This window comes from Delphinus delphis, chromosome 4 (assembly GCF_949987515.2).
Source record: "Delphinus delphis chromosome 4, mDelDel1.2, whole genome shotgun sequence".
Lineage (NCBI taxonomy): Eukaryota > Metazoa > Chordata > Mammalia > Artiodactyla > Delphinidae > Delphinus > Delphinus delphis.
In genome coordinates, this window is record NC_082686.1 from 74,070,242 (window position 1) to 74,084,392 (window position 14,151).

Consider the following 14,151-nt stretch of genomic DNA (forward strand, 5'->3'; position numbering starts at 1 on the left):
GAGAAACAAGATATCTCTGAGTCTTCTTTTCCAAGATGGCACCGAGTCCAATATATTGTGTGTGTATGTGTGTGTTTGTAATCAAACTCTTGCATTTTATTTCTGTGGAAAGCCCTGACTCTACCTAGCCCTAACCCCGTCTTCAGGGCTACCAGAAAGTAGAGAAACTTTGCCCATTCAGGAGGCATCAATATTTTTTATTGGTCATTTTGTTGATGACATAAATCAGGAGATTTCAGTAGTTTTATGGGGGGGGGATTAACTTGAAATCCTGCAGTTGGTTTTACTTTGCTATTAATTCATATCATGTAAACATTACATGTGGCTATTGCTGTCTTAGCACAAATTCTTTATCAGGTCATTCATTCAGCACGTATTTTTTGAGTGCCTACCATGTGTCAGACTTGTGCTATACACCATATAGATGAGTGGAGGTATGGCGTCTGGAATGAGGGAGGTAATATTCCCACTGTGTTCTGCAGAGATCAGCCTAGTCTAAAGCAGTGGCTCTCAAACTCTTTGGGCTCAGGGCTCAGACCCTTTTACATTCTTGAAAACTGTTGTGAACCCTAAGGAGCTTTTGTTTATGTGTTATACCTGTTATCGCCACATTAGTTTTTATAGATCTTTAAGAATATTAATTTAATAGAACAGTTATAGATACTACATGTTAAGTAACATATTTTCCAAAAATATATATATTTTCCAGAAGCAAAAAAAAAACGAGAAAACTGGCATTGTTTTACATTTTGCAACTCTCTTTAATGTGTGGCTGAATGTCTAATATTTGAATTTAATCTGTTTTTTTAATACAGGAAAATGATTTTTGTCAGTGGGCTCAATGAATTTTTTCCTACACAAGCATTATGGGTAGTCAGGAACAATAAGATTGCTCAGTGGACTTGGCATCAGAATGACATAGTCAGTTGAGTGGTCTCCAATAGAGGTACACCTGCCTTAGAGATTAACCCAGCAATTGCCATACATGTGATAGGTGCTCAGTAGATGAGTCTGGGGAATGAAAAAGGAAGAGTCTGTAGAAATAGTTTCTCTCAGAATTTAAATGGCTTTGTAGCAAGGCTAGTGCTAGTATAAATTAATTAATGAAATATGCCAAGTTTTGTGATAGTAGTAAGCCAGGCAGTTTCAAGAACTGGCACACCATTGAAAATGTCACGAGAATCAGCACTTTAATGACTACTTAAATATCAGTTAAACTTGCATCAAAACAAGAAATCTGGTAGTATGAAGTTAGTATCAGATATAGTCTACCAAGATACAAGATAATGTTCTAATATTTGTTCCTCTTTCCCTCAGTTATCTTCAATTGTTCTGAAGCACAAGACCTTTCCAACCACTGTAGATATGGACAAAGAAGAAAGAAAGACTATCAACCAGGGTCAAGAAGATGAAATGGTAACCAGCTTTTATAATATACTTATAAAGTGTGAAGAATTTATATTTCTAGGGAAGTAGAAAAGTATATTTAAAAAACTGCTAAACTAAAATACAGTAAAACAACAGCTAAATCGGTGTGCTGTCGTCTTTCTGACTGTGTTTTTGAGTTGGGATTATGTAACACCTCTGGTTCCAGTATAGTTCCTGCTTCACTTGTGAACTGTTAAAACTTAGAGGAAAGAGATATGTTTTTTCATTTGATAATTTAAGAAGTTACATTAGCTAATGCTTAAATATATCCCAAATGCAAATTTTCTAATTTTCCATTTATAAAAAATGTTTAAGGTCAGCTTAATAAAACTCAAGTCTTTGTTGGTGGTATGTGGGGGGAAAGATAGGGTTCTCACTTTGAAATTTACCTCTCATGTCACTTGATGTGTAATCACTATGTCCATGCAGGAGATTTATGGCTATAATTTGTGTCGCTGGAAGCTTGCCATAGTTTCTCTCGGAGTGGTGTGTACTGGCGGCTTTCTTCTCCTGCTCCTCTATTGGATGCCCGAGTGGCGGGTAAAGGCAACCTGTATTAGAGCTGCAGTTAAAGACTGTGAAGTGGTGCTGCTGAGGACTACTGTAAGTCCACGTGTTTACTTGTAGCTGATTATTTGAGGAGTAAAATAATGTCTTTGTGTGTATTCAAAATAAAATACGAAGAGAACATCACTGCTAGGATACAATGAGGAATACTAATCCTAGTATTTCTAAAGCATCTGTGTTTGAAGTGACTATTATCCCAGTGATTAGACTTTAAAGGAATCTTAAAAATGATCACATCTACCCTTTTTTATAGTTCTTGATGCACTGAGAGATTGGATCAGTGGTTGGTCTATCAAGGTCTCTTGACAGGACTGTATCCCAGATCTCTTCTACTGTGCAATGCTGTTGCACCCTAGGATTTGTTTTAAAATCCTAATTGGAAACATTTTATAAGAGGCTTTAATATCTAGTCTCAGTATATAGTTGGATAAATTAAGAAATTATGATCTTTTATGAGATCCTCTCAGTGAAGTATGACATATAAAATGGTGAGCAGTTGAAAGCACTTCATGTTTGAATTTATGCATCTTTGTAATTCGAAATGGTTTAACATTTAGTGAGTGAAAAGTGAACTTTCTCAATTAGAGATAAGTAAATAATATATCGTGTAAAGAATGGAAACCAATATATATGGTTATGTAATATGCATAATTGACTCTTTATCCTTATTCCTTTCTCTTCTAAGGATGAATTCAGAATGTGGTTTTGTGCAAAAATTCGCTTGCTTTCTCTGGAAACTCCCCCATTTTCAAGCCCCAAATCTATGGCTAATAAGGTTTCAAATGGCCATGCAGTTCACTTAACTGAAAATCTGGCTGAAGAGAATAGGCTTGAGATGAATAAATATTCACAGCCTCAATCACAACAGGTATTGTGATCTTAGTCTCAAAGTTCCTTTAAGAACCAGAATTGTTACATTTTATACTATTACGGATAGTCTATAATTTTGTACTTGCAGTTTTTTGTTTGAGATTATATGCATATAAAATGCCTATTTATCATTGTATATAACACTTTAGTTATTTACTAGAAGAAATAGATTACATGTCACATGTGATTGCTTTAATTTTAATAGTTGTTACATTATATGCTAAATTTGTGTTAGTAAACTTAATTGTTAACAAGTGATAATAATGCTTTTTGATATAACCTTTATGTATGTTCTACAGATTCGTTATTTCACCCACCATAGTGTAAAATACTTCTGGAATGATACCCTTCACAATTTTGTTTTCTTAAAGTACGTACTTTTCTTTTGTTTGGATTATGAGTATCTTGATAATGTTTTAGCTAGAAAAGAATTCATTTTAGTGTTACATAAAATTGAAGAGGTTTTTGTTACATAACTTTCATTCACTTGTTCATTAATAACTTCTTGGTGTTATTTGAATACTTACTAACCATTTTAGAATAAATCCTATCTGCAGCTTGTACCTTGGCAAAACTTACATAAAAGTTAGAAGCAGTATGCTCCCAAAATCCAGTCTGAGTCCTTTTCTTTTTAAGGATTCATCTAAAGTGAATTTTGAGTATACCTTTATTTATTATTTATTTATTTATTATTTATTTATTTATTTATTTATTTATTTATTTATATTTTTGTGGTATGCGGGCCTCTCACTGTTGTGGCCTTTCCCGTTGCGGAGCACAGGCTCCGGATGCGCAGGCTCCGCGGCCGTGGCTCATGGGCCCAGCCACTCCGCGGCATGTGGGATCTTCCTGGACTGGGGCACGAACCCGTGTCCCCTGCATTGGCAGGTGGACTCTCAACCACTGCGCCACCAGGGAAGCCCTGAGTATACCTTTTAGTCTTTCAGTTCTTTTTCTTTTTGAGCGTTCACCTCAAAGTGAATTTCGAGTGTACCTTTTAGCCTGTCAGCATATCTGAATTATCACCTCTCAATTTCCTGACAGTTCCATCCACTTGTACTTGAGGGATGGAGTGATAGACAAACATAAATTTCACTTTAATATGTGGATAAAGATGGGACATCATCAAACAAGTTAAGCCTTGGGTAGGACATATTGGAATAATCCTTTAAAATTTATTTTTTGTGGAGGCTTCAAATGATATAAGTACTAAACTAGGATTCTATTTTTATTGCTGTTAAAGTGATTAAACACTGTTAAGTATCGTTGCTTGAGAGTGGCAAAGGAATTCTTAATATTAGCAGTAAAAAAAGAATCACCTTGTGAACATTTAAAATGTTCATGCCTGGATTTTTTTCCTCAGACACTAAAGAATTGGTATATTCTGGAATGGAGCAGGGCAATTCCACATGCCTACTTCTGAAGACCATTCCTAGTTAAGAACCATTGATTTCTTTATAGAACACTGCCTATAAATTGTCATTTTGTTTTTTAAAAAAATTTTGACTTGGAGCTGATCCCTGCTGCCTTTGGAGAAGTAATCCATCTCAGTGGGAAAAAAGAGTCAAACATATTTGCTGTGTAGCCTTTGCCAACCATACCAACTTGTAGAATTTAAACTTATCCCAGTGATAGCAGCTAATCATGGGGCTTGGTTTTTCTATCCGAAAAAAGTAGAAAAGGATTGGAGTTAAATGATGTGTTATATTCTCTTTAGAGTTTTTCTGAATAGCATCTCAGTTAAAATAAGCATAATTAAGACATTTGTGGTGGAAAGTAGATATGCTAGTTGAATCCCAGTTTTAATAGTTACAGATTTTAGACATTGCCTGTGACTCATACAGATTCAGCACTTCTCTTCTCAGTATGTATTAGATGAGGGAAGGATTTAGATGGATGCTTTTGTAGAAAGAAAAATGACTTCTTAGAGTGAAGCTTAAAAATTGAAGAGGGAAAACTAGATAAAAAGTAAAAACTTTTTCATCTTTAGTTTGGAATTCTTGAGTTAGTCATACTTTAATTTTATTAATTATTTGCTCTTAAAACTTTGGCACAGACTTAAAGGATAATAATATTGTTACATAAGCTTGAGTATTGAGAGCCATCTTATTATGTGACACGTTGGATAATTTAGAAGTTGCCATATTTGAGACTTAGACCTTTCATTATTGTTTTATCTTAGGAATTGGAGATTTAAAAATTGTCATCCATATCTCAGTTTTTGTTAGGGGTTTCTATTTGTAAGGAAGTCACACTTTAAAACCAGGAATATAGAAAAATGAGGCATTGAGAAATATGGATATTTTAAACTTTGTTTAAAGTAAAAACTTTGGATTTATTTAGGGGACTGGATGAAGGTGTTTCTTGTACGTCAATTTATGAAAAGCATAGTGCAGGACTGACAAAGGGGATGCATGCCTACAGGTAATTTTTATCCAACTAAAGTTAGACCTATTATCAAAATTCCTAAATAAAGTAGTATATATAGTCTACCCTTTTACCATATAGTTGTAACATTAACAGGTATTTAAGTATTATAGTAGATGACAACTTATTGATATTTTATTTGGGTAACATTGTCTCTCAGTTTAAGAATTATAAAAATGTTGAAGCTGATTTTGAAGTGAATATCCCTGATAATATACTGTATTTCATCAGTTCTAAGGTGCACACTTCCCTGCATTTTAACATCTCTATAAGGAGGGTGTGTCATACAGTGGGTGGAGTGTCATCCTTTACTTGACAGCATTTTTGTCTTTCTTGATAGTACATAAAATCATGGAATGTCTTACAATTCAAATCTTAGATTTACTGAAATGTTGGGAATTGTAAGCATGAGCTCAAATTTACCACAATGAAAATTTGTAAATTGGGAGACATAATCCTTCTTATAGTGTTATTCTTTGCTAAAGTATAAAAGTATACCAGTGTATTACATATCGTAGAGATAAATGCCTTTTTCAACTACACTAGAAATTTTCTTGTACTCCTATAGCATGTTCTTTCAAAGGGTTGGAATATAAATTCATTCATTCAGGCTTCTACTTCATAAAAGGCAAGAATTAATGTATCATATAGGAAGTACTATTATAAGGAATTTAAGTGGAAGGTTTTAAGCAACTTAAGCATTAAAAAAAGCCAAATGTATAATGTTCTGAAATAAACATTTTTAGTACAGTATTCTTATTAGAAAAATAGTACAGGACCCCTCAAATTTACTTACGTAGTCTCTTGCAAAAATTAATTGCAATTCAAAATTGTTGAGATGTATTTTGTTCATGGGTGGAAAAGAAAGTCTTTTGTTGATATGGTTATTATAGACTAGTGGGAAAGGTACTTGTCACACAAAAAGATAAAGTGATAACAGTATAGTTATCCAGTATGGACTACATTGATTTAAATACTGTAGATAGTTTAAATTGTAGAAGACAGCTGTTTAGAAACATGAACGTTTAAGTTCTGGATTTAAGGAGCAGTCGGTGGTTTGAGCCTTATCTAACGCAATGCCTTCCCTAAATTGTTATTATGATATAATATAATGTAATATTATTATTGTATTTTCCTGTTATAGAAAATTGCTTTATGGAGTAAATGAAATTGCTGTGAAAGTGCCTTCAGTTTTTAAGCTTCTAATTAAGGAGGTAAGACAATTGTACTTGTCTCAACATTTGTGATCAATAGGTTTGCCATTTGAAAAGAGCCAGGATTTAAGTAATGATATCCTTGGTGTTTTGTTTCCTAACTTCTCTTTGCTTATTTTTTTACTTGGAAGGGCAGAAAGATATTCCTCTGATAGATCAGTGATTTGGGAGCATGATTACTTTTTTATTTTGTCTAATTTTTTTCTTTTCGAAGTCTGTTGTTTTTTGTTTTTTTACTCTCAGGAAGTTGCACATCTAAACCTTGCCCTATTTTACAGATGTATACACCTGTCTTTTCTTTTTTCCCGCTAATTTTTTTGGCCGCGCTGTGTGGCATGTGGGATCTTAGTTCCCTGACCAGGGATCGAAACTGTGCCCTCTGCAGTGGAAGCATGGAATCTTAACCACTGGACGACCAGGGAAGTCCCTCCTTCTAATTTTAAAAGCGATTAATCATGTTTTCTTCAGGTGGTACACTCTTAGGAACTAGGCATTGTGCCAGAAGTTTGGAATTAAAAACATGACATGATGAGTAACAATGAGGAGCTTGCACTTTAGCCCAGGAGTAATACATGTCAGTAGTTACTGTGGTGACCCTTCAGTTGTAAGAGCTGTAGAAGCGGTGGGGAATGAGGGATTGCAGGCATGTAAAGGAAGGAGTAAGTGGTTTTGCCGAGGAGAGTGGGTTCTCCAGTCTTTCTGGTTTGGGGCTAAAGTATAGAATTAGCTGTATTGAGTGAATACTTTTAGTAGAAGGTACAGATTGTTTTCCGTCAGTTCCTGAGAGTGGCCATATAATGCTGCTTTAGAGCATAGCAAAGTGTAATAATGATTAGGAATTAGAAACACTGGTTTATAATGTGACTTCATCAGTAACTAGCTTTGGTCATTAGAAGACCTTTCTCCCTGCTGTTCCTTTATTGGTAAAATTGTAGGAAATCCTTTAATGATCCATTTGATTTTTTTTAAGGGAACTTTTATTTATTTATTTATTTGATTTATTTATTTATGGCTGCTTTGGGTCTTCATTGCTGCGCGGGCTTTCTTTAGTTGCAGTGAGCGGGGGCTACTCTTCATTGCGGTGTGTGGGTTTCTCATTGCAATGGATTCTTTTGTTGCGGAGCACGGGCTCTAGACACATGGGCTTCAGTAGTTGTGGCTCATGGGCTCTAGAGTGCAGGCTGAGTAGTTGTGGCGCACGGGCTTAGTTGCTCCGCGGCATGTAGGGTCTTCCCGGACCAGGGCTCAAACCCGTGTCCCCCTGCATTGGCAGGCGGATTCTTAGCCACTGGGCCACCAGGGAAGCCCATCTCGTTTGATATTGAAGTAAAATGGGACTATATATGTGAAAGTGCTTTAAAAAGTACAGAAGCATCAATTTTAAAACATTGGGGGTTATTAATGAAATTGGTAAAATACTATAAAATTTGGGTAAACAAAGTCCATTGCCAGGACTCCTTATCTTTTTTTTAATTCAGATTTTTAATACTTAATTATTTCCTTAGAGAAAGCAAAACTGTAACTTATTTCATGTTTGTCTTCTCTTTGGACTCCAGTGAACCTTTGACTTATAAGTAAATTAGTGCTTCGAGTTCATAATAAGTAAACGTTTGTTCCAGTTGGTTAAAAGTTTTTGTATCCTTTAGCAGCACAGTAATTATTGAAAGTAAATGTATTTTATTGCTAAAGCAGAATGAAGAACAGCTAAATTCACACGTGTTAGCTGTTTCTAGCTGAATCTGTATTTGGGTTTGGTATGAACCTAAATGGGTGCAAATAAATTAAGCTTATTTAGTCAAACTCTAGTAGTTTGATGGTAAAAAAAAAAAAAAAAAGTAATATCTTGCCCTGCTCTTTGGGTAGTTACTTGTTACCGTAGGATACTACAGAGCTTATCCTGTAAGTATCCTGTTGGTTATTTCTTAAATCTGTATGCTTATAAATATCTCATTCAATTTGACTTAAAAATCTTGTTTTTTAGGTTCTCAACCCATTCTACATTTTCCAGCTGTTCAGTGTTATACTGTGGAGCACAGATGAATACTATTACTATGCTATAGCCATTGTGATTATGTCTGTAGTATCAATTATAAGCTCCCTATATGCCATTAGAAAGGTAAGTCCAATTTATTATGGGTTTCACAAATGTGTTTGTATTTTGTAATAACACGTAAGGTGTGTAGAATGATGCTTGGTATAACGTAAGTACTCCATACAGTTATTCTTTAGTTATGTGAATATGTACTCCCTTTCCCTCTTTTTTGAGGTGGGGGAAGGCAGCTGCTTTTTAAGAGTCAATGTATCGCTTGACTGCTTTGAGGCTGTAGGATCTATAGTTGCTTATCTAAGACTGGAATACTGGAGGGCTGATTCTGCTGTTTTCAGGGCTGTCTCATTAAAGTGCTTCTTATTTTGTCTAATGTTTTGAGCTAAAATATTGAATGATCTTTGAATCTTTTGGTCTTGACCTTTTCAAAGGCAGAGTGATATGAATTTATTATTTTAGCTTACCTTATTTTATATTACCCTTGCTTTCTAATAGCTTGAAGAGTTAGTTTATATTAACAAGTTAAATTTTTTTTCCCTGATTCAGCAATATATTATGTTGCATGACATGGTGGCAGCTCACAGTACTGTGAGAGTTTCAGTTTGCAGAGTAAATGAAGGTAAGTAAGTACTTCAGTTTACTCTTGGAAAAGTAAATTTAAAAAGATTTCCACTAAACCCTAATGTGTGAAGCAAGCCCAATATATTATACATATACACTTATTTCCATAAGAAATAAAAATGTGTGTTTGGATTTGTACTCATGTTTCTGTATCAAATTCATTCATTTATGTGAAATTGTATTTTTCTATAATGTGACACATACTATACTAGACTCTTGGGATACAGTGGATGGACATAGTCCTTGCCATCATTGAACTTCAGTCTAGTTGGAAAGACATGATAAACAGAAACAGTAACGTGTGATAAATGCTATGATAGGGAGAAGTCAGGGTTAGATATTAGAGCTCATTTACTGTAGGTGTCAGGGATGCCTTCTTTGAAAAGGTATTCTTAAGTGATTGAATTGGACAGATAAAAAGTAGGTGAGAAAGTGGTAAGGTGGGGGTGAGAGAGGGATAGAGGAGGGTTCTAAGTGCCCAGAGGCCTGGGTATTAGAGAGAGTTTTGTCATTGTAATAACTGAAAGCAATTCAGTGGCAGCAACTAGATAGTGGACAGCCTTTTAAGGCTTGTTAAGGGATTTGGACTCTCCCAAAAGGCAGTGGAAAGCCATTGAAGAGTTTTAAGTAGGAGAGTGATATGATCATATTTGCCTATTTGAAAAAATCATTCTGGCTGCCATGTTCGAACTTATTTAGAGGGGATTAATATTAAAGGCATGAAATGAATCAGGGTGAGGGTTGTGGAGATGGAGAGTGGTGAGATGGGTTTGAAAGATACTTAAATGTGGGCATTGAAGAAGATTTGATGATTCATTGGATGCAAGGTGATACAGTGGTGTCAGGCTGGGGGCATGGATATTGGTGTCATTTAATTAAATAGGGAACACTGGAGGAGAAGCAGGATTGTAGGGAAGGATAATGTTTTGGACACGTTAGTTTGGTGAGATATTGAAGAGGTAAAGGAGATAAAGGGGAGGCAGCACAGCATCATGGGCCTTGGAGACAGTAGCCGCTTTGATTGATCAGGAAAACCAAATCAGTCTGCATTCTCTTGGCTCAGTATACTACATCCAGGTGTAAACCCAAGTTGGCCTGGCAGGTTGCTTTCTTCCTTGCGCTTCCTGGTCACTTGCTAGAGTACTAGCTGATAGTTTCTGCCTCCCTAGCTGCAGTCTTAGATGTGTAGCTTATTGGTGCTCCTCCTCTCCCCACTCTGCTGCTGCTGAAGATCCTGGGGATGCTAGGACAGATGCACTGCTCAGTGTTTAGCTTCCTTATCCCCTTTGTATAGTCCAACAGATCATTGATATTTAGTTTCTCAGTGCACCTAAGAGGGTTAGAATTTCACGTGGCATTAAGGCATTGAGTCACGTTTTTAAAATAAGGGATCTTATTAAGAAATGAAGATTATTATACTTACTACATGCAAAATAGCATCAGAATTCTTTAAAAGTTGTTTCCTCATAGCTTAGTAAACTACTTTTACCTTTTTTTAGAAAGGGAAGAGTATTTGTCCTGCAGACTGACATCACAAACAGTAGTTTTCTCCTCACCCATCTTTGCTTAGAAACCAGTGTAAGTCTCTTCTAAGCATAGTTTAATAAAATCTAGGGGTAGGGGAAGAGAGAGAGAATGCCCAAATATAAGGCCACCTTTTACTTGGGAAGATCATTAAAGAAATGTTTAACTAACTTGAATATAATACATAAATTTCTAAGGAAATAATGAACTAGGTATGACAAAGTTTAATTTATTTTATAAATTGATTTAAAATAATATCTAAGATATTTTGGGACTATTTTAGGAATATTGAGAAAACAATGAGACATTATGGATTATAAATAGTAGCAACAAGAAAAAGAATGCTGTTAAAGAAAGTGCTAAAATTTCAATGCTTTTATCTGTTTCCAAGGGATTACAGAAATCTGAGTTTATTTACCTGTTGCAGGGGGGTCTCCTGTGTGGATTCATCATCTGTTTACTCATAGGGCTGATAGCTAAGATTGAGCATCCACCGTTGTAATGAGTGTTGAAGCCCACCTACCTGTTAGCTTAGAGGGGACTTGGCATCAACTCTGTGCAGTTGGCGTCCTATCCAGGGACAAACTAGCTGACACATTTAGACACCATGCTTTGTTAGCTTAAGGAATAATAATCTTATTTGTCAAAACTCTTCATCTATTGGAATTTTTCTATTTAACTCCATTATATTTTTAATGTATTTTTGAGATCAGGTGACCTTTGGATAGATCTTTTGTTTGCTGTATTCTTATTCCAAGTTAAAGAATATTCTTTTCAGACTTTTCTTTCTTTCAATTCAGAAATCGAAGAGATCTTTTCTACAGATCTTGTGCCAGGAGATGTCATGGTCATTCCATTAAATGGGACAGTCATGCCTTGTGATGCAGTACTTATTAATGGTACTTGTATTGTAAATGAAAGCATGTTAACAGGTAAACTAAATTAAATGAGTAAAACCCAGATGAGTTGTTTATAATGATACTAGGATTAAGTAGTTGTTGATTAAGCTATGTCACAATTAACTGTGCTGTTTGTGTCCTTTACTTATGAATGTCATGAATGTGATAGATATTTGTGAAAAGATTTTCTTTTTTTTTATTTTGAGGGAACCAAATTCTGCATTATACTCAGCTGTGATACTAAAGCACAATGCTGTTGTTCACGATATCTCGTCCTTCTTCTGTCCATTCTTTTGACATGAGGAAATGCTTTATCGTAAGGGAAGAGGAAAGAAATCCTTTGCCCACAGCATATTTACTTCTCACTTTGATATGCACAAAGTGGGACTAGAAGAGTTGATATTTTTATTAAATTGGGGAGAAATAGACTTTAAAATAGCTTCCCTTTGGAAACTCACAATCTGGAGGTAGAGCTTTATATCTTTATTTTTTTAAATTTAATTTAATTTAATTAAAAAATTTTTTTTCTTTGAACATTTTTTTAACATCTTTATTGGAGTATAATTGCTTTACATTGTTGTGTTAGTTGCTGCATAACAAAGTGAATCAGCTATGTGTATATATCTTTTTATCATGACTATTTTTTAATTGTCATAGTCAACCTGGCAAGAAAGTGATTCCTATATAATACATTTTTGAACTGTTAAGAGTCTTAAAACACACTCATACACATAAATATCCCCACACACCTGTCACCTTTGACATAAGAAGTGTGAATGCTACAGAGCACTACATTTTAATGTTAAAAGAATTTGGCTCTTTTTTACTGTTAGAGAATTACCATACTCCTCTGCCTTGCTCGGATGCTTGTTCTCTTCTTACTCGTGTGTGTGTGTGGTGTGTGTGTGTGCGTGTGTGTGTGTGTGCGCGCGCGCGCTTGTGGTCTGGGAGTGGGTGGGATTAGGAGTGGATCTTCACATGTTGTGTGTGCTTGGGGTTGCAGAGTACTTCCTAGGTTAGTTCTCAGGGATACCAGAACAGGTGCTGAGGCGACGGTAGCAACCTCGTCTTCTTATTTGAAACTTGGCACAGTTATTTCCAACTGATTACCTTTGAGTCACAGATCACTTTCAGGAATTATTGTGGAAGACAAAATTTGATATTTCTGGGTAAGGAAATTGATAGACCAAAAGCTAATTGATTAAGCTATGTTATTCACATGTGAGAACTGTTAATAATTGTTGTCAACAGTATGATAACATTTAGGATATTTAACAACTCAAGATTTGTGTGTTTGATACTGATTTCTATGCTTTAACTTACGGATTTTTTTTTTAAAGGAGAGAGTGTTCCAGTGACAAAGACTAATTTGCCAAATCCTTCAGTGGACGTAAAAGGAATGGGAGATGAATTATATAGTCCAGAAACACATAGACGACACACTTTGTTTTGTGGGACAACTGTTATTCAAACTCGTTTCTACACTGGAGAGCTTGTCAAAGCCATAGTAGTTAGAACAGGTAGAAAATATTTAATCTTGTCTTGCATGGTTTAGCACATTTGAAGCCTATCGAATGCTTAATAAGAGATTCTGTTTTGAGAGATAATTCTCATTTTCTTATAAAAATACTATATAATCATTTTATTCTTTAATTTTTTTGAAAGGATTTAGTACTTCCAAAGGACAGCTTGTCCGCTCCATATTGTATCCCAAACCAACTGATTTTAAACTCTACAGAGATGCCTACTTATTTCTACTGTGTCTTGTGGCGGTGGCTGGCATTGGGTTTATCTACACTATTATCAATAGCATTTTAAATGAGGTATGTACATGGGACCCTTAATAGAGTTTGATTCTTAGTTTGATTCACATGTGGCTCTTGAAGATTTGAAATGTAGCTAGTGAGACTGAAAAATTAAAATTTTAATTTAATTTAAATGAATTTAACTTAAAAAAAAAGCCATATGAGACTTGTAGCTATTATGTTAGAAGGTACAGATCTAGAACATCACCATAAAAGCAGAAAGTTTTGATCAGCTCTGGTTTAGATGATCTTTTATTTGCTCTCTGGTTACTTTAAAAGAGGGAGGAGTGATCCCATACTCACCAAAAGCTTTATTTTTTCTTTTTTTAACCTCTGGTATATACAGCATTAAAATTATTTGTGATTACTGAATTGAAGGTATTTCTAAGGGACCTTGTCAAATTTCTTTTTTCTATCCCCTATAGAGACTAGCATAGTAGTTAAGAGTCAATATCTGATATTTGTTGACTTTGAAGTATGTAGTGTATGAAGTATATGGGGCTATTAAAGTAAGAATTAGCTTTAAAAATAGCTCATTCCCACAGTCCACTGACAATTCATTGAGCTTTCCATTTTGCAGAATGTCTAAAGGGAAAAAAATTATAGATAGTTAATACATGAATATACATACACACTTATTATATATAAGATTAAAAATGGTTTATAGACTTTTCACTAAAGAAATACCCCCATTGGGTTAATAAATATTTAATATTGGGGGTCTGACATTTATTTTTATGTTAACTGTA

General features: G+C 34.9%; 1 protein-coding gene across 6 annotated transcripts in view; it reads left to right on the forward strand.

The window, feature by feature from the left end:
* The window catches only part of ATP13A3 (ATPase 13A3), an 81,538-nt gene that overhangs the window by 23,462 nt on the left and 43,925 nt on the right, over positions 1–14,151 (forward strand). For all 6 annotated transcript variants that reach the window (XM_060010918.1, XM_060010916.1, XM_060010921.1 and 3 more), the window contains 11 exons: positions 1,318–1,416; positions 1,858–2,031; positions 2,681–2,863; positions 3,165–3,235; positions 5,209–5,289; positions 6,437–6,506; positions 8,488–8,622; positions 9,100–9,172; positions 11,499–11,630; positions 12,938–13,117; positions 13,263–13,420. In XM_060010918.1, coding sequence (XP_059866901.1) covers positions 1,366–1,416; positions 1,858–2,031; positions 2,681–2,863; positions 3,165–3,235; positions 5,209–5,289; positions 6,437–6,506; positions 8,488–8,622; positions 9,100–9,172; positions 11,499–11,630; positions 12,938–13,117; positions 13,263–13,420 — 1,308 coding nt within the window. In that variant the 5' untranslated portion in view covers positions 1,318–1,365. The remainder of the gene's footprint in view (positions 1–1,317; positions 1,417–1,857; positions 2,032–2,680; positions 2,864–3,164; positions 3,236–5,208; positions 5,290–6,436; positions 6,507–8,487; positions 8,623–9,099; positions 9,173–11,498; positions 11,631–12,937; positions 13,118–13,262; positions 13,421–14,151) is intronic.